Below are 25,324 nucleotides of genomic sequence, written 5' to 3' on the forward strand. Positions count from 1 at the left end.
GATAAGTGAAAGTTTGAAGTTTGGATACATTAAACTCTACTGGGTAAAATTGCTACAGGGGAATGGGGACCAGACAGAGGGCCCAATTTAGCAATGCCAGTTTGCACAAAACATTTTTACCACTAAATGGCACAGTGGTGCAGCAGAGTGTACAACTGTGGAACCAGCTACCAATAACTGTACAGCTCTTTGTTTGTGACAATGTGTCAAACAAAACATGAAATGTTTTTAACCTAAATGGAAACAAACAAATAAATAAGATTAGTTCATCATTACCACAGACTATTTAGGACAGACAGCATCTGAGACCTTAGTCTTTGTCATAGCAACACAGACACATACAATACAGTTGCTGCTTTGGTCTGATGTACAGTAAAGCAAAAAGTCTAAAGTAAAGGAAAGCACAACAGTATATATATGAAATAATGACACACACAGGAAAAGGTGCAGGGAGGCTTAGAAATGAGTCTGAGAAAAAAAAAAAGGAAGTGGCAGGAGCTCACTGTGGGTTTTTTGTTTTTCTGAACATGCATATTGTTTATAAAACACCTGGACAAAACATGTCCAAGACTTCCTTCACATCATTGTTTAACATCAGTGTGTTCACCACTGTGTGTGAGGTCACATTAGGACTTAGGTGATGGCTCTCCAGATATATACTACACCTGATCTTGGACTACGTCACACTCTCAGTGAACTCAGTTCAGTCACACTCTGAAAGAAAGATAGAAAGAGAGAAAAGAGAACAAAATGAGAAATCCAAAGACAGAGAGAAGAGCTCTGAAAAAATGTGAGAGAATAGAGGCAGTGATTGGTTACACACACCACTTTAAGCAGTGATGAGAACTGAAGGGGGAAGTGTCAGACTATGAGACAGTTCTCACAGAACTCTCACCACCCAGTTCAACATGTGGACACTTATACTCGTCTTGTCCAGTCTATTCCCAGGTGAGTTCCATTTACTGCTCACTATCATCAGACAGGTTCAGCACATTATTAGTTTACCTGCCACACAGAGAGGGACTTGGTAGTGAAGTGAATAGTCATAACAGTGGATCTTCTGCATGTACTGTACCTTACTAACACAATGATTTATTTTACAGCTGGAACTGCTGCTGTAACTACAGTAACTGGATACAAGGGCCGTTCAGTTCAGATCAGATGCCCCTATAAGTCTGGATATGAAACCCACTTGAAGTACCTCTGCAGAGGAGAATGTTATACTTTCCAGACTAAAGACATCCCTGTTGATTCTAAAACTGCTAAAGACGAGAGATTCTCTCTGAATGATGACACAGCAGCCAGAGTCTTCACTGTTACCATCACTGATCTGAGATCAGAGGATGGAGGAAAATACTGGTGTGCGACACAGCAGAACGTGCATGATCACTACATAGAGATTCTGTTAGTGGTTAAAGTGGGTGAGTGATGAGCAGATACGGACAATGATGATGATGATGATGATGATGATGATGATGATGATTAACTGAGGCAATTATGTGAAGTTGGGATTTATAATACATAAAAAGGCAAGATTTTTGTGTGCACTGAATATGAGAAATATTTGAAATTTAGAAGTCTGTTTCTGTCTTTCAGACACACCTATGAATATTATTGTCTCACACTCCACCTACACCCCTCCAACACCTGATCCCAGCACATCGGTGTATACTGAGTCCACATGGTCATCTGGAGGTAGGCAGAGGTAGAAGGTAGACATCTATCTATTTACATGCCTAACAAGGGGTTTTTACATCTCCTTTGCTATGTTTTGATCATACGGTTTATAATGTTCCACTGTTCTTTTTCCAGCTCACACAGTAAATGATGTGAACCTCCAAACCAACAGTCCCTCACTCCATGGTATGTACCATTGTCAGGCTGAACAGGTTGCAGTTGAGTCGAGGGTAGTTTCAGTAAAACAAAAGATTTACTGATAAAAGCTCACAGACCAGGAGGACATTACAGAAAACAAAGTAATAAACAGGCAATGATGAAACCTATTACAGATGTCCATGTTAATTCTCAATCTGGAAAAGCAAAGAGCGCCTAAGATCCAGCAGTTAATGTACTGGACTAGTGAGCAGAAGGTTGCTGTTTCAATCACCAACATTGCTAGCTTACCACTGTTGGACCCCTGAGCAAGGCCACTCTCATTTGCACATGTAGTTGTTCACTGTAAGCTTTTCTTTTTTTGAATAAACGCTAATGTTAAATGCTGTAGAAAATTTTCTCTGGATGATGTAACAGAAGGCTGAGTCTTCAATATTACCATCACTGATCTGAGATCAGAGGATGGAGGGATATACTGGTGAGTGACGGTGTAAACACTGCTTGACCAATACACAGAGTGTGATTAAAAGTGGTCAGTGTAAGATAGGGGACAATAAATTAATTCTTACTATTAGAATATCTTAACAGGAATATAGAAATATAATCAAATAATAACTGTGAATATGAATAGCTTCACATGGACCAAGTAGGCAAGTAGTTTAATGGTTCATATATGTTGGGCTGCCTTTATGCACTTTGAGTTTGGCAGTTCTTTAACATGAGAGAGAGAGACAGAAATAATGAGAGAGAAAACAAGCACAGCACCACCATAGAACAGAGAGAGACACAGGAAGTGTTGCCATGGTTACATATGAGTTTGAGCCATGCGACTGACCACTGCAGGTTAGAGTGTGAAGAGCTTCTGTTGTCTATAACTGTCATGTCTCCTGTCCAGCTGAGATGTTTGTCCTTAGCATTTTACAGTAGCATTCACTTCTTTAAAATGAACCCTCTGTAATAATGGCTTTCTGCTTGCAGTTATCTGTGATTCATGCAAGATCATTAGCTAAATGTAATCATTGTTTTCCACTGACAAACAAATTTTTAAAATCTGGCTGCTTGAACATGGTTGTGAACTCCTGTCCACTTTCTCTAAGTAAGATTTAAGTAACACTGGAGTTTTGAGAAACTTAATGTTTCAGCTGTAATGTCATCTTTAATAGTTCCAGCTACATCTATATAAAATAATTAACATTAAATTCTAAGTTGAATGGAATGTATCTACTTGTATATTTCCTGGAAACTGTTGTAATCTTACTAGTGTAGATTCCTGTGAGCTGTTCCTGAGCCATTTCAGTGGATAGCAAACTACACTCTAAAGAGTAAAAGCTAAAAACCTCTCTGTCAGTTTAGATGACAGGCAGGGCCGTGAATGATATCACTACAGGGACGTTACACACCCAGCCCGGCTCAAACCACATTATCTCACTCTACCATATCACACATCCCTGTCACCTCGCCCTCACACACTCATTCCTACACACTTTACACACACAGTATAACAGCACAGCATACATGTACATCACTACCTCTGTAGCATCTGCATGTCGACAACTATAACCCCAGGCTTACTGTTAGAGGAACCCCCCCCAAAAAAATAAATAAATAAATAAATACACGGTTAATATTATCAGCAACCGAACTGGTCCAAAACCCGATAAAGCCTGTACAGCCAGTGGTCCAGTGAAACATTCCCAAAGACATAAATGTATCTATAAAGGCCTGTACCCACAATGTATGTGAAAGGCTTCCAGACCATGTGTACCTGCTATTTTGTGTCGTGGAATTAGAGAAGATTCTGACTTGCTATGACCACAAAACTTGACATGTAGTTACACTGAATCAGATCAGTTCTATTTTCTCTAATGTCAAAATAGCAGAAATAGCAGTATTGCATGCACATATGATTTCATATAAATTCTATGTAGTATATGTGGCCCCTGTTGTTCTACCAGAGACTGAGATCTGTGCTCTCGTCTCTAATGCTTTACTAGGATCCTTCATTACCTTATTTGTAGTTTTGGTCATAATAACAATCATTCTTCTGGTGTGTGTAATAATGCTGGGAAAGCTAAAGAAAAAGAAGACATCAAAAGGTAGGAAACACACACACACACACAGATTCCACATAATGTGTGAACTAATTATGTTAAATATCTTTCTATCATTTAACTACTTGTACTAAAGACAGTGTGCATCTGCTCCATTTTCATTAGTAAGAAATGGGGTTTATTAGGCCCCAGTGTGTCTAACAGTGACAGCCTGTTGCCGCCCTCTGCTGGCTAGAAATATACATGCATGTGGATAGCTCAAATATCAAATAAACGGACGAGATATATACTCATTTATCATTTCATTGATTAACTTATGTTTATCTTTAAATTGATTCACCGTTACAACATATTTGTCATTAATTAATTTGTGGTTTATTGTCAACATTCTCTCAGCCTCACCCCAAACCCTTTGTCTGCATGACTCCTCTCACAGCCATGGGGTGAGTTCTGGTCACACTTGGAACAGATATTCACCACATTCACTAGTGAATTGTGCACTACGTTGTATAAGATTGTGATGCATTTGCTACCTCAGACACACCCCTAGAGGGCGACTTGATATGAGTGAGCAAATTTAAATATGTACCACAAGTAATTAAGGAACGTCTTAATAACAATTCTGTTCTGGAAGTTGAGTGAATTTATTAAGAAATTATCTATAAATATAAACGTCTAAATAAATAGTTCCTTCAAAGTTATCTCAGTAAATCTCTCTCATTAGCTTGTCTTGTGTGCTAACTTATACTCCATGTCAGACCTGGGCATTGTACGGCCCGCGGGCCACATCCGGCCCTCTAACTATCTCTGACCGGCCCGCGTCAGATCGTTGGAAAATTTGAAGTCAAAAGTAAATGTGTAACTACAACACCTATTACACTGTGATAAGTACACAAAATCAATGCATGGCTGACTTGGGGAGGTACACGAAGTTTGTTAAATTGTGCTATAATTTTGTGCTGCACATTTTCATGTTATTGTAATGTTTCATTTACTGTTTTTTTTTTTTTATGAAGGGATAGTATATATACTGTATACACTATATAGGTATTGTGTAGAATTGAATTAAGTATATTCGTCCGGCCCTCTAAAACCATTTCAATTTCTCATGTGGCCCCATGGGAAAATTTATTGCCCACCCCTGCTCTATGTAAACCTGCTGCTCTTGACACTATCTAGTGTTCAAACTCTGAATGGCATTGAAAGAAGAGACAACTTTCACGGCATTTAGCTGACCCTTTTAAACAAAGCGACTTACGGTTCTGACTGAGCACAACATGAGCCATTGAGGGTTAAGGGCCTTGCTCAGAGGCCCAACAGTGGCAAATTGATAGTGGTGGGGCTTGAAACAGCAACCTTCCAATTGCAAGTCAAGTACCTTAATTACTAAGCTACCACTGCCAACAACAAATGCAATTAAAAAAACAGCAAAAAAAAAAAAAAAAAAAAAAAGAATATTGTATATTACACTATTATTATTTGTGTTACATTGTTCATACACAATTCCCTGCTCACCCTCTGGGTGGTTTTCCTTCAAGCTCGGGTCCTCTGCCAGAGGCCTGGTAGTTTGAGAGTCCTGCATAGTATCTTAGCTATTCCCAGGACTGCACACTTCTGGACCGAGGTCTCAGATGTTGTTCCTGGGATCTGTTGGAGCTAGTCTCGCAGTTTTGGGGTCACAGCCCCTAGTGCTCCGATTACCACGGGAACCACTGTTGCCTTCACCCTCCAGCTCTTTCTTCTGCACTTCAGCATTTCTCCATATCAGACACTTCCACTACCTGCCAGTGGTACATATTGTACATAATCTTCTCCCAGTCAAACATGCTCTGCAGCATCTGTATCTTCTACACTGAAATAGTGGATATATATATATATATATATATATATATATATATATATATATATATATATACACACACATATATATATATATATATATATATATATATATATATATATATATATATATATATTATATATATATATAATATTCATATATATATATATATATATATATATATATATACACTCTACACTTTAGAGTGACACACAGGCTGACTAAGCAGTGACCAGTGTGTAGGTGAACTAGTTAGTGATAGCAAGTAACTACACTGCCAGATCTGATGTAAGATAATCTCATCTTGGCCAAACAAACTGATTAATGTATTGCAGGTCCAGTAGGAAAACAAAAAAATATATACATTATAATACTTCTTGAAATATATACTAACTTATGATAAACTTTTATATTTGTAATATATACTAAACCATTATAATACATATTGAATTTGGCTCCAACAGTAGACTGATACTGGTCAGTGCATCCATTCTCTGAACAGGTAAATCACAAGCAAAGGCATCATCTATGACTCCCTTAGGAAATCCACAGCTATCCAAAGATGTTGAACAATAATACCCATATCACTTAATAATATCACTCCATTTGTTTAAATTTTTAAGTGCAGAGTATTACTCCTTTGGTAGATTAACCTTTTAGTTGGTTTATTGAAATGTATGTTACCAATAACCTTTTTGCATATATTAATAAATAGTCTTTATTAAAATATGATTATATAGCCAAGAAATGTATGCCAGTAATGGACTTACATTCATTAGTAGGAGGCTTTATAGGTACAAATTTTAGGTCTGATAATACAGATCTCTAAAGACAATTTGATTCTAAATCACTGTGTGCTCCCTGCCGAACCTGCAACTCCACCAATCACAACCCACTTCCTCGTTCAGGACCTCCTGATTTCTCTGTTTTTTTGCCTTTCCCGTGTGCTGACCTGTTTTTGTTTTTTGACGCTTGTATTAGTATTTCCCTCTCTGATGTTTTTGTCACTGCTCTTTTGTGTATTGTGTATCCCTCAACCTGCTGCTGATGTGTGACTGTCTTGTGACCATGTTTTTGGGCCTCGTTTGTTTACACCCACTGCGTTTGTATTTTACTGCATGTATCATATCCAGTTCTGTAGCATTTACACTGGGGATGGTGACAACTTAATTGTGGTTTAAATAGGCAGGAGGAACAACTGTTCCAGTAGTTCTACTGTTTTCATCTGTTTTTGAAACTCAAAGAAAAATAAGCACTTTTCTAGCACAGCTGATGAAGGATCTCTGAAACTTCCTGTTTTCCTGGAAACCTTGAGTACTTCACTGCAATTTTGACTACTTCTACATATTTTACTATAGTACACTGCAGTTACTCCATGGAATCTTCAGATATACATGTATATAAGAGAGGATATACTGAAAAAAACAATATATGGTTGTAAAATTGTTTTCTTTTTCTCTTCACTCAGGTTCCACTTTCTGTCTGTGACAGTGAGGAGATTAAAGACACCAGAAGTCATTCTGTCTCAGATGCTGGAGCTCCTACAGCCTACTCTACTGTCAATCTATCCACAAACCCCTGTGATTCCTCCCAAACTGTTTATGCCAACACCCATTTATCCACAAACCCCTGTAATTTTTCATATGCTGTTTCTGCTACTGCTCCACTACCATCAAGCTCTCCTGATCAGGACACTTATTGTATGGCTCAATTACCCAATGCCATAATAATATTCCATAATATGGGAGAATTATAGGAAAAGGCTCTGCCCCTGCAGTACATTCTTATTCTGCAGCTTGTTTATGCACTTCTTGGTACAACCAGATAGTGAGGCATTACAGTAGTCCAATCTAGAAGTGATGACTGCATGGACTAGGTTCTCTGCATCATGTGAAGACAGTATGCTCCTAATCTTTGCACATACCTCATGTTTGAATGTTTTCCAGGTCCGCTCAATATGCTGTTCATTTATGACCATTAGAAAGATCTGCTTTTCCCCAGTCACAGAACAGGTCTTCTAGAATTATTATTGATCTCTAAGCCTCCAAAAACTCATGTTCTCCTCCTCCAGGTGTTGCCAAAATCACCTCTGGCATGCTCTTCTGGATGAAAATCAATTTAGAATTCATGAATCTGTTTCAAAGTAATAGCATGATGAGAGCATTGTATATTACCACTATGTTAGGTGACCACTGGCAAACTACGGTAAAGAGTAAAGTGTCATAAATAGACCACGTGAACAATCTGTAGCCTCTGTGTGACAGCCAGAGTGTATTATTGTAGAGGGGGCAGTGGTGGTTCAGTGGTTAAGGTAGTTGGCTAATCAGAGGGTTGACAATTCAAGCCCCACCACTGCCAATTTGCCACTGTTGGGCCCTTGACCCTCAAACTGTAGTCATAATTATAAGTTGCTTTGGATAAAAGTGTCTGCTAAATGCTATAAATATAAGAATTACACAATAAATGTTAACAGCACTCACATGTAACTAGTGCAGTGTGAACATGTAACATGTACCAATGACCAAGTGAACTACATGCACACAAGTGCATGTATAAATGAAAAGAATGTGCTAACAAGTGGGTGTGGTTACAAACAAGTCACAATGAATACAGTCAATAGTGAACTGGGCCATTCCACATGATCAGTTGGAGGGGGAGTGTACTGTGACACCCTACCTGAAGTTAGGAGTACCCCCACCACCTCTATAGTAAAATGTAGCCAACAATTTTAAATAATATTACAGTTATTCCCCCAGAAAGACACAAGATATTAATAGAACTGTAGCCTTGATACCAAGATAGACCTAGTGCCAGAATAAGAGCTACATAGATTATAGTTACCCCACCACCCACAAATTAAAACAAATATAATAATAATAATAATAATAATAATAATAATAATAATAATAATAATAATAATAATAATAATAACCTGCTCTACTGTACTAGGATATATTCTATGAGTAAATGACAAAGCACTTTTGTAAGTCGCTCTGGATAAGAGCGTCTGCTAAATGCCGTAAATGTAAATATAATAATAATAATAATAATAATAATAATAATAAAGGCCCTGGAGTGCAGTCAAATGGAGGGGATAACCCCATCAACATAGTTATGTGTCTAATAAAGTGACCACTAAATGTATAATACTGCAAATAATACTGCTTTCAACCGCAATACTTATATTATGAACTTGTATGCTAAATTAGTATTTCCAAAATAAATTCAAGTTTACTTACCATCATGTAACGATCTTTGCAATGATGAGGGACCATCTTCATTCTTTCGCATTTACTGAATTTCATTTTTCTTTCCAAAAGGTGTTCCCTTTTTATCCATTTTATAGGTTTTAGTGGAGTCTTCTTTGTCTCCATAATATAAACCTTCCGAATCTATTTATTTGGTAAACTCGTCATAGCAGTTCACACCATATGCATCACATATACCGAACTAGTGTGTAAGACACCAGAAGACATTCTGTCTCAGACACTAGAGCTCCTACAGTCTACTCTACTGTCAGTCTACCCACAAACCCTTCTGGCCCCTTTCAAGCTGTTTATGACCAAGTCCAATTACCCACAAACCTCTGTGATCTTACACATACTGTTTCTGATACTGTTTCACTACCATCAAACTCTCCTGATCAGGACACTTATTGTAGGGCTCAATTACCCACACTTCTTTCTGATTCCTCAGTGGGTGATACACATCAGTCAGAAGGGTTGTCTGCAGAAGCTCCAACTAATACATCAGTGAAGTTTTGAGAATGCAGACAGTTTTAATGATGCTGTGACCAGGGAGACCTTCAAGGAGGACTCGTGTTTGGATTCTGCCTGGATCGTTTGAATGCTTCCCAAACCCACAATAAGAATCATACATTTTATTTAAAAGAATATAAAGCCAGCTGGCCTGTGTTTGTCACGAAGCCTGTGCTGTTCTGAGCAAGAAAGTCTATACTGCCATCTAGAGCACAAAGCTAGTAAGTTACAATGATCAATAAATGATTCAGTTACAAGCAGGGGTGATTCTAGGATTAGAGCTTTAGTGATGCAAAGCACACAATGAGACCAGCACCCCCATCTCACACACACACACACACACACACACACACACACACACACACACACACACACACACACACACACACACACCTGTACATCATTCCCTCACCTGTGAAGGAAGAACATCTGACTTTTTGGATGTTCTGTACAGCCACCACACCACAGACACACAGACTGTAACTGGCACTGCTGTGTGCATGAGCGCATGTGATCAGTGCAGCTACTGCACGGCTTCTGGGAGAACAGGGCGGGGGAAGAGTAGGAGAGAGAAAGTGGATCATATAATTCACGAGTGAAGGGACGATTGCTTTATTTTCATTGTTAATATATTATGTTTAAACCATATACCTTCTACGGTTTTAACATTTTTTTCCAGAGACAAACTTCTGATCTACTTAAAGCCCACCTAAGCGGAGCATGACTGTTAAGTAAAGAAGACTGTAAATTTCCTCCTGAGAAACTAGTATGTCACTGCAAACATCTGAACACATAAAACTGTGAGAATGACTGAGAATATCACGTAAAGCTGATGTCTGAGCTCCCAATCTATAATTGTATGCAGTGTCCACTTGGGGTCTTTTCTTTGGAATAACTGCAGCTGAGGCTTACGGCTCTTCTTACATGCCAGACTTTCTAATGGACTTTCCACAGCATGAGGGTCAATTATGAACAATCTGATAAATATTCTAATCAAATAACAATTATTAATTATTAATAATCACTGCATGGCTTTTTGGGTTTCTGTATGAAGGAGATAGGTATTAAAAGTAAGTTAGCAGCTCACAGCATCCAAAGAAGTAGATGCAGTTACAATACATCATAATATTAATGAGTACAATGTTTGTTCAAGTTTCCAGGGCAGTAGACTAAAGGGCTGCAGCAGATATGAAATAATGATTTACACAGGAAGTGGTTAAGAACTTTTTACTGTATGTGTTATTAATACAAGGTATGAGATCCAAAGCTATAGCGAAGCTACTTCCTCTATGTCGCAATAACTGAGTTTTAAACAGTAGGGCCTATACATTGAAATGTAAGAGACAGTTTCGGCATGTTATTAGCACAATTAACTAGCTAGTCTAGTTGTCTGAAATAGTGGTGTGGCAGGCAGTTTTGAGGTCCAGGCTTACAGAGCTAGTAGCAATCATAATAAATACTGGCTTGGGATACAGTGGACCATATTTATATAGAAGATCTATTTGGTTAAACACATTCATCATTCACTTAGGAACTTCAGACACTATTGTATATTAATAGCATTGAGCTGACTCTTTTATCCAAAGCAATTTACAGTTATGACTGAGTACAACTTGAGCAATTGAGAGTTAATGGCCTTGATCAGAGGCCCAACAATGTCAGGGCTTGAATCAGCAACCTTCCAATGAAACATCAATTACCTTAACCAGAAAGCTACCACTGAGGTCTCTCACCCAGCAGCAGTGGGCAGAGTGCCAGGCACTGTCTACAGGGCTGAAACTACTGTTTGGACAGCATCCCCTAACAGCCTATGATCACTTAGACTTAGCATCATATAGTAAAATAAGACACTAGATTAGTGTAAACATGGTGGTGTGGAACAAACCATCATTTCTATGATTAAAACTGTTATTGGTTAAAATGGTTAAAATGGGGGATGAGGCCAATGAAATTCCAGTTCTTCTTCCTCCTCTGCTTATTTATAATATAAATGTATTCTAGCATTCTAGAAATACAAAAATATAAGTAAATAATCACTGTCACACCCAGAACCACAGAAAAGGCATGAACACAAGACTCAGATACATAAAGGCAGTCAAACCCAGACTGTCTCTACTGTCTTGGTAAAGTAGAGAAGGGTGGAGTGCAGGGTGTGTGGGATGGAGAACTCATCCTGGTCTACATCTCTTCATGACAGGGTGCGCAAATGTGGAGGGACAAGTCCCTTTGACTGCCGAGCTGCGAGAGAGAGAGAGAGAGAGAGAGAGAGAGAGAGAGAGAGAGAGAGAGAGAGAGAGAGAACAAAAATAGTTTTAGATGCATGTTTCTCTTTCCATAGTAGGAGGCTTAAGGCCATTCTATTTTCATCACCCTCAAAAATAGAAATGAGGGTTTTTTTTCATATGAGTTAATGAGTCATATGAGTTAAGAAGATGAACAGAGTTAGTAAGCCCAGATACAGGGGCAGGGACCTACATAGACAGACACACACAATCTCTATCACACATCTAATCTAGGAGTTGGAGGCAGTAAACATAAAGCTGAACTCAGAATGAAGATTCTTCTCATCTTCACACTGCATGTGATCTCAGGTATGAAAATCAACCTTTAATCATTATTATCAGCAGGGTCAAATATAGTCTTTGTTTAGATGGTCAGTTTTGGTGAATTTTTAGATCTTACTGGGATCTCAACAAACGTAACTGGATTTTTGGGAGTCGCCATGAAGTGCAAAGATGAGACTTAAAGAGTTAACACAAACTCAAAGATAGTTTGATTAGCAGTTCATTGCCACTGTGTGTTGACTGAATCAGAAATGCATTTTGAAATGTGTAAAACAGGAAGATCAGAGGCCTCATTGTGGAAGTCAATAAAATGTACCAGTGTGGAGCTGATGTATACTCGTAGTCACATTTGTTCTAAAGTGAAGCACACATTTAAATTATAACCAGCATATTACTAAATAAAACTCAAATGGGAAGATCCTCTAACCTTTCACCTTTTTAGAAATATGATATTGGCATGTTGCCAAACAGCTGTAGGTTACGACAGGACAACAAAAATGAGTAAGTGCTGAATCCAGCAGCAGCTGGAGCTCACTTCCTCTTGATAGCTGTGAGTAACATCTACAGGAAAGAGCAATCCTTGTGTTAGCAACAACAGACCCATGGGTGACACTACAGCAGTACAGTTTCTGAAGATGAAGCAATAGAACAGTGACAGAATTAATTTTAAATATGGGTAACCACAAAAACCTCATAGAAATAAAAAAAATATATATTTTTTTTTCCACTTTTACTTGGAAGTCTCTGAGCCACTGGAGTTTCTGAACCACAGAAGTCCTGAGTGTCCTTATGACAGTGTGACTGTAAGGGTTGGCACCAGGCACACTACTAATCAGGCTTGATGCCCAACAGCTGGGGTAGATCTATATAAGCCCAGTGACACAGTCACTCAGTGTTGGGTCTTTGCTAAAGTTTTGATCCAAGCTCCTAGCCAGTAACTCTGGGTATGGAGGTCTGTGAGCCCTTGTGCTACACCTCTCTTCTGCGCTGTAAGGGTTGTCTGTGTTTTTACATGTCCCCTCCCTTCTCCAGTTTTCCCCTCTCGAGTCTGGTTCTCTCCCAAGGCTCCCCTTAGCCACTAACATTCCTCCCTGTTTTCTGTTTTTTGTTTGGGAAGTTTCAGAATTTGGTTTTCCCCAGTGCATCGGGGCTACCATTCTTCCTGTGGCATCCTTTGTTTTCCATTTGTCCACGCTCAGCATGGTGTTTAGTTTTTCCTCCTGTTTTGTCATCCTCCATTCCTGTGAAGTGCGATATATACGCGCAGGTTATTTTAGTCTAGCGGGAGCTCGTTTGCTTTGCAACAAAGTGGTCGGGGTTAGATTCCCTACTGTTGTTGTTTTTTTACTTCTCTTGTTTTACCTGTTCTAAGATCTAACTGTTTTGAACACGGGCCCACCTTCATTGAAGTGTGGTAACTCACCCAGCAGTGTCAGGATCATCACCTCTCTGTCCTGGGTTTGAGCCCCATTACAGTGACATTGTAATCATCCCATTTAAGATCACACCCCTCAAACACATGTTGCAGTACTGATGATCAGTGGTATAATGGTGTTATAACTGATAACATCTCCCAGGGAATTTCATACAGTGACATACAGAAGGTGCAGAACAAATCAAACCAAGACTAAAACACAGCTGAGAAAAGGGGAAGGATGAATTGAAACAAAATGATCAACTTCAATATGAAGCCATTGCTTACATGGATGTTTGTCATGTCTTTCAGATACAGGAGAGTCCAAGGATGTGGTGTCTAGATCAGTGACTGCATGTGGAGGAGGAGGAGTCACCATCAAGTGCAAATATGAGGATGAATACAAAACCAAACTGAAATCTTTCTGTAAGAATGTAACAGATCAGTCATGTTTAGATCAAATAACAACAAATCCAAACAGTACGTGGACTCATAAAGACAGATTCTCAATTCGTGATAACAGAAGTGCAGGATTCTTTAATGTGTTTATCAGAGAGCTGAGTGTAAATGACACTGGAACATACCAGTGTGCTGTTAATGTATCTGATCAACTGCACGCCTACACTGAAGTGAAGCTCAATGTAACAGCAGGTTAGTAGCATGTAACATACAATTTTGCCAAAATCACTTCATCAATTAAAGCTTTCAGAAATAATAACAATTTTGCCAAACTGTACTTTTGTAAATCACCCTCGATAAGGGCATCTGCTAAATGCTGAAAATATAAATGTATACAGGTTAAGATAAACTTGATACTTTCATACGTTTGTAGCTGTAAGGGAAGTGAGGCTGATGCAGATCTGATCTCTGAAGTGTTCCTAAAGTGGCATATTTCCCTTTTATTAACATAGCAAATCCTAGAACAAAAGAAAAATTAAGAACTATTAAAAAATGCAAACGTTTTGACCTGAATGCGTATGATTGACAGACTCATGCTGTGGTAAGACCATCAATGCCTATGTAGGAGAAACTGTGAACATCAGCTGCCATTACCCAGAATCCCACAGGAGTGAACCCAAGCTTTTCTGCAAGAGAGTGGACACTGGTGGCTGTAATTATATAGGATCGGTCAACAAATCAGGAAAACCAGAAACTAAAAGAAACATATCACTGTATTATGACAGAGAAAAGCAAAACCTGACTGTGACTATCAGATATGTCACGGTTCAGGACTCTGGTGAATACTGGTGTGGAACTACATCAAACTGGATAACTGATCGTGGATTCAAGATTTATAGTTCACAGATCTACCTGAGAGTTATAGGTGAGTAAATAACAAGAACTGTGTAATGCTTTATTGTTTTGACAATGCAGAGGCAACATCTATACATCATTCTAAATTACTTAATTAAAAAACTATTTTAGCAAATCCTAGAGAGTCCAGAATCAGTTGATGCTGTTTAGATGACAGGAACTAAACAAATGTTTTTATCCTTGGGTAGTAAAGGCTGTAAAGTAGTCTAGTGCCTGTAGGTAGCCAAGGCTGTAGTCTAGTGTCTGTAGGTTACCTGGAGACTGTAAAATAGTCTAGTGTCTATAGGTAGACAAGGCTGTAAATTTGACTAGTGTCTGTTTGTAGCCAAGTGTCTTTTGTGTGTTTTATTTGTTCACTGCCCTCCCAACCCATATGACTGATCAACAATATTATAACTGTCTAAATGAGTAGAGTCTGAATTAGCTGTTGAACATTGTTACACTTCCCATCTAATTTACAGCACTAAATTTGTTTTCAAATTTACAACCATTAGCACCAAAATGCAGAGTTTAAAAGCAACCACATCCACACTATCTGAAGCAACTGTGGATTTCTTTGCCATGTATGAAATTAAAGCATGCCACAGACACACTGGACACGTGTCACTGTCAACAATCTATATCAATAACATTATAATAATCTGTCACCCCTGTGTTTATTTTTCTATTTAACCAGAGAGTCCAGTTTCAGCCTCATCACCACATTCATCATCACACATCAGTCCACAGTTCACCAAACCAACCACATCCTCAGGAGCTTCCTCTCCTGATACAGGTGCTGACACTCAGTGGACTGTACAGCATGGAGTGAAACTACTCACACACTGTCAGCTTCATCAGACACTTCTGAATGTTCAGGATAAAGGTTAACTTTGATTGGTTCAGTAATTATGACTCTGTGTCCTCTCCAGGATTTCCATATTCCACTGTGATCAGTGTTGCGTGTGTGAGTCTGGTGCTGCTTCTGATGGGAACCTCATTCCTCATAGTGACTCTCAGAAAGAGAAGCAGAAAGGAGCAGGGTATTACTACACACACACACACACACACACACACACACACACACACACACACACACACCCTTAAAAAATGATCACACAAAGCAATAATACTTATCAATCAACATGAGGATAACACGTTCAAATCTGTATGTCCAGATGTGAGTGCAGCATTTTTCTGTTCTGTAAGCATTGTAGATTAAACACATTTATTAGTCATGAACAGAACTCATTAGACCCCAGAGCTGCCTGCTGCTTCCCTCTGCTGGCTAGAAATGGACATGAACGAGCACTGTTAAAATATAGAATAAAGACAATAAACTAAAGCCTATGTATTCCACTGTTTATCTGCATTTGAATAGTATCTACAGTTGAAGTGCTTAATGTGAACAATAACATGTATTCATGTAACATTTTATTATTTAATTTATTCATTTGTGATTAATTCCTTAATTCCTTCTCAGCATCGTCCAAAGGCCAGTCCGTCCAAGACTCCTCACACAGCCATGGGGTGAGTCATGACTGTATCACACATCTATGGGATGAGTCATAACTATCACACAGCCATGGGGTGAGTCATGACTGTGGGTCATTAGCAGGCCTACACCTGTAATAGAATTACAATGCCTTTTCTAGCACAGTCACAAGGAGGCCTGATGTGTGTGAGCATGGTTACATACAGGCTACAAGAAATTTAAATCTGCATGTCTTTATTATTTAAATTTAAAAAATAATAATTTTAAACAGATTTAGCTTTAAGATTTCAGACAAACATAAAAATGTAAAAAAAAATAAAAATAATAATAATTAAAAAAAAAACATTTCCTCCAAATGTGTCTCCAGTCCAGTTTCTAGTGCATTTCTCATGACAGTGCCTGTTGCTCCCTTATACTGTATTTACACTTGCTACCTCTGACACCGCACGGTGTTCAAACTGGGCAAAGCAAGGAAACTACAGACACTAGTGACCTTACTATGCCTCCAAAAATGAATTTTCCCAAACCAGGTAGTGATGCAGCTGCTCAGGATGTTCTCTATAGTACCTCTAGAGAAGGTAGTGAGGATGGGTGATGGGAGATGGGCTTCCCTCAGCTTCCGAAGAAAGTAAAGACGTGGCTGGGCTCTCTTGGTAATGGAACTGGTGTTCAGGGTCCAGGTGAGGTTCTCCGCTAAGTGAACACCAAGGAACTTGGTGTTCTTGACCTTCTCCACTGAGGAGCCAATGATGGTAAGCAGGTGGTAATCTTGAAGCATGTTGGGACATCAGTGCAGCTCAGAGAGATATTGAAGATGTCTGTCAGGACATCTGCAAGCTGGTCAGCACATTCTCTGAGCACACGACCTGGGATGTTGTCTGGTCCAGTAGCTTGCACAGTCAGGCACAGCACCTGGTCATTTTTACGGAGGAATGGACTTTGCCACTGCAACATTGTTCTGTGCTTCAAACTGTGCATAGAAGTCATTCAGTGCATCTGGGAGGGAGTAATCACCATCAGAGGAAAGTGATGTTTCCCTGTAGTTAGTAATGGCCTGAATACCCTCCCACATGCGCTGTGTGTCACCAGTGTCTCTGAAGTGTCCATGGATCCTCTGTGTGGGTACACGCTTTGCTTCCCTGATCGCACGTGACAGTTTGGCTCTCACTTTTCTAAGAGCCTCTTTGTCACCTGCCCTGAAGGCTGAGTTGCGGGTCCTCAGCAGTCATCCATGACTTCTGGTTGGGGCGAGTGATGATGGTCTTAGAGACAGTAATATCAATGCACTTGCTGATGTAGCCAGTCACTGATGCTGTATACTCCTCCAGGTTAACAGCGTCACCATCAGTAGCAGCCTCCTTGAATGTGATTCATGTGATCTGCTCAAAACAGTCCTGAAGAGCAAAGATGGCTCCTGCTGACCAGGTTCTCACCTGCTTCAGAAGTGGTTTCGAGCATCTGACGATCGGTCTATATGCAGGAATCAACATTACAGGCATGTGCTCAGAGTATCTGAGGTGGGGGAGGGGCTCCGCCCGGTACGCCCTAAAGATGTTGGTGTAAATGAGATCCAGCACGTTTGCTCCTCTCGTTGCAAAGTTCACATGTTGATGGAATTTAGACAGTACTGACTTGAGACTTGTGTGGTTGAAATCTCTGGCAACAATAAACAGTCCGCCTGGGTGAACGTTCTGCAGTTCACTAATCGCTCCATACAGCTCCTGGAGAGCCTCTTGTGTGCTCGAGCTGGGTGAATGTACAGCGCGATTATAAACATGGAGGTGAATTCCCGCCGTAAATAAAAAGGTCTGCATCTAACAAACTCCACCAGCAGTGAACAAAAAATGAAAATGAAAACAAGGAGCGGAACAAGGAAGTAAAGCAAAACAGACATGACAGGGAAACTAAAGAAACAGTGGCACCAGGAGGGTGGCCATTTGTGACAGTAGCTTAGTAAAACTACGACACGCTAGATGGCACAATGGGTCATCTATAGTTGGATCATGTTTGATCTACTGGCTTGGCTTTTGTACTGAATCTGCAGAGGATTCTTTCGTGTTTTGACAGGGCAAAAAATATCTTTACATTTAATTCACATTGTATATGATTCACATTGTATATGTATATCACCTGTTTATTTCCTGACATTTTCCTAGACTATAGAGTATTATCATGCATGAGTTTGAATCACACTTCAGTAAATACGTTATGTAATTTCTAATTTTAAAAAAGACAATTAAAAAAGTATGTTTAGACAATAAACATTGATAGACTACCGAATTTCCTGAACAAATAAAGCCCAACAATACAATGTTCAGATGCAGTGAATGAAAACAGTGCTAGTAAAAGGTTTTAGCTACATATCTTCTGCCATTTCTTTCTCATCTGTTCTAGGAGAGCATCACACAAAGTCAGTAAGTCATCTGTGTAATCTTTTGAAGTTTGTGGTAGTGTTGAGCTCAAAGGAACACATTATAAAATATATATTTAAAAAAATGAAATATGTTACTCTAAAGTATTATATTTAAACATTGAGCAAATTAAAAAAATACCAACCAACCAAACAAACAAACTATAAATGAACAGAAATATGAGAAAGACAAAAGAGCCAGTTTGGTTTGTCATTCTTAATGGAGAATGAACTAGGTGTGGGCCTAATATTCCAATATTTTATATTTTTTCTATCAGGATCAAAAGTAAACTAAAGGCTTAAATACAAATGCCTAACTTTGTGGATTGTGAAAAAACTGCATTGCAAAAGAACCTGATCTAATACCTGTTTCACATTTAGAAACTTATTGAACTTGATGAATAAACTTATTTTTCAATGCAATCTAGATAGTTGGGTTTCAAACCCTAGCTAGATAGGCTTTCCAGACTCAAAGCTGGTGTGAAAGCAGTACACAGAGTGGAGGGAAAGGGCAAACTAGGATCTTGCTCTAGAATGATGAGAGTATATGTATATATATAAACAGATTTGGGTTTTTGGGGTGATCACATGGTTGTTTTCTTCTAACTTAGCAGGATACTTTATGTTCAGAGCTCTCACATTCAATGTTTTGACATTTCTCTCCAAGTTCCTGACGAGACCATCCTCACACCAAGCTCTTGAATGCTTCCATGTGTGTGTAGGTTTTGTGCCCCTACCCTGAACACCATAAACTCCCACAGATGCATAAATTATATAAACTACAACCTTATTTAATGCACAAAAACAGCAGCTACTCTTGAATACAGAAAGATGTGGGATCTGACCCTCCTATACTGTGATAATGCTGGTGCCTGCAGTTCTTTGGATGTTGTTGTGGGGTCTTTTGTGACCTCTTCGATGAGTCGTCACTGCGCTCTTGGGGTAATTTTTGTCAGCCGGCCACTCCTGGGAAGGTTCATCACTGTTCCATGTTTTCGCAATTTGTGGATAATGGCTCTCACTGTGGTTCGCTGGAGTCCCAAAGCTTTAAAAATAGCTTTATAACCTTTTCCAGACTGATAGATCTCAATTACTTTGTATCTTATTTGTTCCTGAATTTCTTTGGATCGTAGCATGATTTGTAGCATTTGAGGATCTTTTGGTCTATTTCACTTTGTCAGGCAGGTCCTATTTAAGTGATTTCTTGATTGAAAACAGGTGTGACAGTAATCAGGCCTGGGTGTGGCTAGAGAAATTGAACTCAGCTTTCCAAAGACGTGATAAACCACAGTTTAATGTTTTAACAGGGGGGCAATCACTTTTTCACACACGGTCATGTATGTTTGGATTTTCTTCCCTTAATAATAAAAACCGTAATTTAAAAACTGCATTTTGTGTTTACTTGTGTTATCTTTGTCTAATATTTTAATTTGTTTGATGATCTGAAACATTTAAGTGTGACAAACATGCAAAAAAATAAGATATCAGGAAGGGGGCAAACACTTTTTCACATCACTGTATATGAACCATTAATAAACTACTTGCCTACTTGGTCCAATTGAAGCTATTTATATTCACAGTGATTATTTGTTTATATTTCTATATTCTTGTTGAGGTATTATTTAGCAGGATAGTATCAATGTTTAGAATATTTATATATTCTAATAGTAAGAATTCATTTAGTGTCCCCTATCCTACACTGACCACTTTTAATCACTCTCTGTGTATTGATCAAGCAGAGTTTACACTGTGTAATATTCTGTGTAATTTTCAGTATGTGCTTTAAATATTTAATCATCTGCCCTGGAAACTTTAACAAACAGTGTACTTATTAATATTATTAATATAAGAGTTTTATTAGCATAAAAAATTTTAGCAACTGATAAATCTTAGAAGTGTCCGTGTGTGTGTGTGTGTGTGTGTGTGTGTGTGTGTGTGTGTGTGTGTGTGTGTGTGTTGAAATGTGGGAGAGCTTTGGCATAGAGGCAGTGAGGGTTCACCACACCAAGTCACTTCACACACACATCAGAGCTCCTGGAGCTTACTGTATTTCTCTGTCTCCATTTATCTCTACATTTTGTCTGCATTTTAACATAATGAACCAGCAAAAAAAAATATCCAAATTTTATTGAGAGAGAGAGAGAGAGAACAAAAGTAGTTTTAGATGCATGTTTCTCTCTCCATAGTAGGAGGCTTAAGGTCATTGTTTTAATCTTTGTACATTTACATTGTACATACATTTAGTGGTCACTTTATTAGACACATAACCATGTTGATGGGTTATCACCTCCACTTGACTGCACTCCAGGACATTTATTATTATTATTATTATTATTATTACATTTACATTTGCGGCATATAGCAGATGCTCTTATCTAGAGCGACTTACAAAAGTGCTTTGTCATTTACTCATAGAATAAATCCTAGTACAGTACAGCAGGTTATTATTACAGGTTATTATTATTATTATTATTATTATTAGTTTTAATTTGTGGGTGGTGGGGTAACTATAGTCTGTGTAGCTCTTACTCTGGTACTAGCTCTATCTTGGTATAAAGGCTTCATTTCTATTAAGGTGTCATGGCTAAGGCTGTGAATACTTATGTACATGTGATTTTTAAAAAAAAATAAATTTGCAAAAATTCCAAATTAACTTTTTTTCACTTTGTCATTATGGGGTATTGTGTGTAGAATTATGAGGGAAAAAATGAATTTAATCCATTTTGGAATAATGCTGTAACATAACAAAATCTGGCAAAAGGCAAGTGCTGTGAATACTTTCCAGATGCACTCTATATTCTCTATGAAAACAGCTGGGTTGAGAATCAAGATTTAAATCCAGATTGGTCCTTGGGCAATTTTTCAGTACTGATGATAATAATTTGACCTCAAAGGCCATTCTATTAATACCATTCTATTTTTCACTGCCCGCAAAAATAGAAATGAGGTTTTTTTTCATATGAGTTAAGCCATAAGAAGATGGACAGATTTAGTAAGCCCAGATACAGGGGCAGGGACCTACATAGACAGACACACACAATCTCTAACACACATCTTATGTAGGAGTTGGAGTCAGTAGACATAAAGCTGAACTCAGAATGAAGATTCTTCTCATCTTCACACTGCATCTGATCTCAGATATGAAAATCAATATTTAAGAATTAAACTTTAAACCTTTCAGCAAATAGGTGTTGAGAGGTTTATGAGTATAAGCAAAGTTGTAGTAAAATTCTTACTGTCATGAAGAGATGTAGACCAGGATGAGTTCTCCATCCCATACACCCTGCACTCCACCCTTCTCTACTTTACCAAGACAGTAGAGACAGTCTGGGCTTGACTTCCTTTATGTATCTGAGTCTTGTGTTCAAGCCTTTTCTGTGGTACTAGGTGTGACAGTGATTATTTGCTTATATTTGTGTATTTCTAGAATGCTAAAATACAATTATATTATAGATAAGCAGAGGAGGAAGAAGAATTGGAATTTCACTGGCCTTATCTCCCATTTTAACCATTTTAACCAATAACCAAGAAATGATGGTTTGTTCCACACCACCATGTTTACATTAATCTAGTATCTTATTTGTTTATATGATGCTAAGTCTAAGTGATCATAGGCTGTTAGGGGATGCTGACCAAACAGTAGTTTCAGCCCTGTAGACAGTGCCTGGCACTCTGCCCCCTGCTGCTGGGTGAGAGACCTGCCCCTAATCCTCCTTCTCTCCATTAGTGTCAGCTATTCAACACCCACCTCTTTGAACCACTAGTAGAATAACTATGTAGTGATCACTATACCTTGGGCAGTGGTAGCTTGATGATTAAGGTACTTGCTGTGTAATTGGAAGGGTGCTGGTTCAAGCCCTGCCATTGCAGGGCTGCTGAACATGGCCCTTAACTCTCAAGTTGTACTGAAACATAATTGCAAGTTGCTTTGGATAAAAGAGTCAGCTTAGCAGCATCTGCAGTTCCTAAATAACTGTTGAATGTGTTTAACCAATTAGATCTTCTATTTAAATATGGTCCACTGTATCCCAAGCCAGTATTTATTATGAACACACATGATTGCTACTAGCTCTGTAAGCCTGGAACTCAAAAGTGCCTGCCACATGACTATATCAGATAACTAGATTAGCTAGTTTATTCTGCTAATAACATACAGAAACTGTCTCTTACATTTCAATGTACAGGCCCTACTGTTTAAAACTCAGTTATTGTGACATAGAGGAAGTAGCTTCACTATAGCTTTGGATCTCATACCTTGTATTAATAACACATAAAGTAAAAAGTTCTTAACCACTTCCTGTGTACATCATTATTTCAGTATGTGCTAAAGCCTTTTAGTCTACTGCCCTGGAAACTTGAACAAACATTGTAACTGTATTATGTATTGTAACTGCATCTACTTCTTTGGATGCAGTGACTGTGAGCTGTTCACTTACTTTTAATACTTATCTCTTTTATACAGAAACCCAATAGAGCCAATAGAGCCACTGAGGGTTTAGTCCCGCCCACTGCTGCTGCCAATACGGTACAACATTCTAAGCACATTATTTACATTGTAATGCATTATTTCCATTATTTACATCAAATATGGCCATCAGAATTGAGATCTAGATACTGAATGACTTCAGCTACAAAGAAAAAAACACTGGCTCAAACACAAACAAAGCTGTAAACCTTGCACACATTTTAGTTAAATCAAATATCCATGATCAGATTATCTGTCTGATTCAGCTCACCAGTACTCACCAGAACAAAGCAAATCTTCACAGTGACCATCAGATATGTAGCAAATCAGGACTTTATCATCATATAGAGACATGAGTCACTCATTTATCCATCTCACACTCTTTAACTCATATTTTATAAGACACATTAATATTAGAATAGTAAAATATCTCATGTAGGTCCCTTTTATTGGCATATTAAGTGCCAGGATATGCAGGATATGCAGATTGTTCATAATTGACTCTCATGCTGTGGAAAGTCCATTACAAAGTCTGGCATGTAAGAAGAGCCATAAACCTCAGCTGCAGTTATTCCAAAGAAAAGACCTCAAGTGGACACTGCATACAATTATAGATTGGGAGCTCAGACATCAGCTTTATGTGATATTCTCAGTCATTCTCACAGTTTTATGTGCTCAGATGTTTATAGTGATATAATAGTTTCTCAGGAGGAAATTTACATTCTTCTTTATTTAACAGTCATGCTCTGTTTAGGTGGGCTTTAAGTAGATCAGAAGTTTGTCTCTGAAAAAATGTTAAAACCGTAGAAGGCATATGGTTTAAACATAATATATTAACAATGAAAATAAAGCAATCGTCCCTTCACTCATGAATTATACGATCCACTTTCTCTCTCCTACTCTTCCCCCACCCTGTTCTCCCAGAAGCCGTGCAGTAGCTGCACTGATCACATGCGCTCATGCACACACACCAGTTACAGTCTGTCTGTGGTGTGGTGGCTGTACAGAACATCCAAAAAGTCAGATGTTCTTCCTTCACAGGTGAGGGAATGATGTACAGGTGTGTGTGTGTGTGTGTGTGTGTGTGTGTGTGTGTGTGTGTGTGTGTGTGTGTGTGTGTGTGATGGGGGTGCTGGTCTCATTGTGTGCTTTGCATCACTAAAGCTCTAATCCTAGAATCACCCCTGCTTGTAACTGAATCATTTATTGATCATTGTCGCACAATTTTTTTAACGGTAATAAAATGTTTATATTAATAATTTCAATATGTTCACAGTAAGTGGTGAGCTGCTCACTTACTTTGTATTGGCTTATTCATTTCTACAGTGTGACGGTGGCAACACAGATGGAGCGAGAGACGAGGCTGCTAGGAAGTGCTCTTTATTGTCCATAGCGTATACACGTAGTGTAGAACAAAAACAAGAATATAACCTATGAGGCAACGTGAAGCTCCGTCGTATACTTCAGTCATAGGACCATTAATGTGCAGCGGTGCCTTCCGGGACCTGTGGGTTTAAACATAGAGGGTTCGGAATGTGAAACAGGTGAGTATGACTAATATGAAGGCGATTGGGAGCGGAGCAGCTGTGTGCTGTGATCCTGAGCTGAAGTGGGCGTGTCCTTCCTGCTGGATGGCCAGCCACCTGTGTCATACAGAAACCAAAAGTGGTCACTTCTCTGCTCTGCTTCTGGGTCTCAAAGTTCCCTCAGAGTAAGGATGATCTTTAATAGTTATGCACTTCAAGTTAGAATCTATAATATCCTGACTAAAAAATTAGAGATCATTTCTGATATTCCGTTGTGTGCATAGTCTGTTGATCTGTCCCTGCTCAAACATTCTGAACTGTATTGTCTGTATGTGACTGGTGATTTCAGGCTGCACTGTATTTTCTTCAGGTCAGTTTTCTTCACATCACTGTTCACTTTACTGTTTTTTATTCAGGTCAGTTTTCTTCACATCACTGTTCACTTTACTGTATTTTCTTCAGGTTAGTTTTCTTCATGTCACTTATTTCTTCTGTCATTTTCTTCTGTTTTTCTTCTACTGTTTTCTACATTACAGTAGAAGGCACCACTGAAGTTCTACTGTAATGTATGTGATACCACAATCTTCTGTCACATGGGTCTCATTCAGACAGCAGGTGTGAATACTGCTGAAATGAGAATTCAGGTTATCGGCTACTGTATTACAAAATATATTA

General features: G+C 38.6%; 1 protein-coding gene across 1 annotated transcript; it reads left to right on the forward strand.

Moving 5' to 3' along the window:
• Nucleotides 1–878: 878 nt before the first annotated feature.
• Nucleotides 879–16,424, forward strand: LOC118242666 (polymeric immunoglobulin receptor-like). The gene is made up of 8 exons (XM_081701540.1): nucleotides 879–948; nucleotides 1,104–1,421; nucleotides 1,597–1,695; nucleotides 13,773–14,111; nucleotides 14,449–14,784; nucleotides 15,451–15,549; nucleotides 15,686–15,796; nucleotides 16,237–16,424. Exons 1-8 carry the CDS (start codon nucleotides 909–911, stop codon nucleotides 16,323–16,325), a joined length of 1,431 nt encoding a protein of 476 aa, XP_081557666.1. The 5' UTR covers nucleotides 879–908; the 3' UTR covers nucleotides 16,326–16,424.
• Nucleotides 16,425–25,324: the final 8,900 nt, after the last annotated feature.

The sequence above is a fragment of the Electrophorus electricus genome, chromosome 18 (assembly GCF_041902795.1).
Source record: "Electrophorus electricus isolate QZ-2024a chromosome 18, ASM4190279v1, whole genome shotgun sequence".
In the NCBI taxonomy this organism is placed as follows: Eukaryota; Metazoa; Chordata; class Actinopteri; order Gymnotiformes; family Gymnotidae; genus Electrophorus; species Electrophorus electricus.

Coding starts and splice junctions, on each gene's coding strand:
- LOC118242666 (XM_081701540.1), top strand. CDS start 909: ATGTGGACACTTATACTCGTCTTGTCCAGTCTATTCCCAG. Junction 1,696..13,772: donor GTCCACATGGTCATCTGGAG/GTAGGCAGAGGT, acceptor CATGTCTTTCAG/ATACAGGAGAGTCCAAGGAT. Junction 14,785..15,450: donor GATCTACCTGAGAGTTATAG/GTGAGTAAATAA, acceptor CTATTTAACCAG/AGAGTCCAGTTTCAGCCTCA.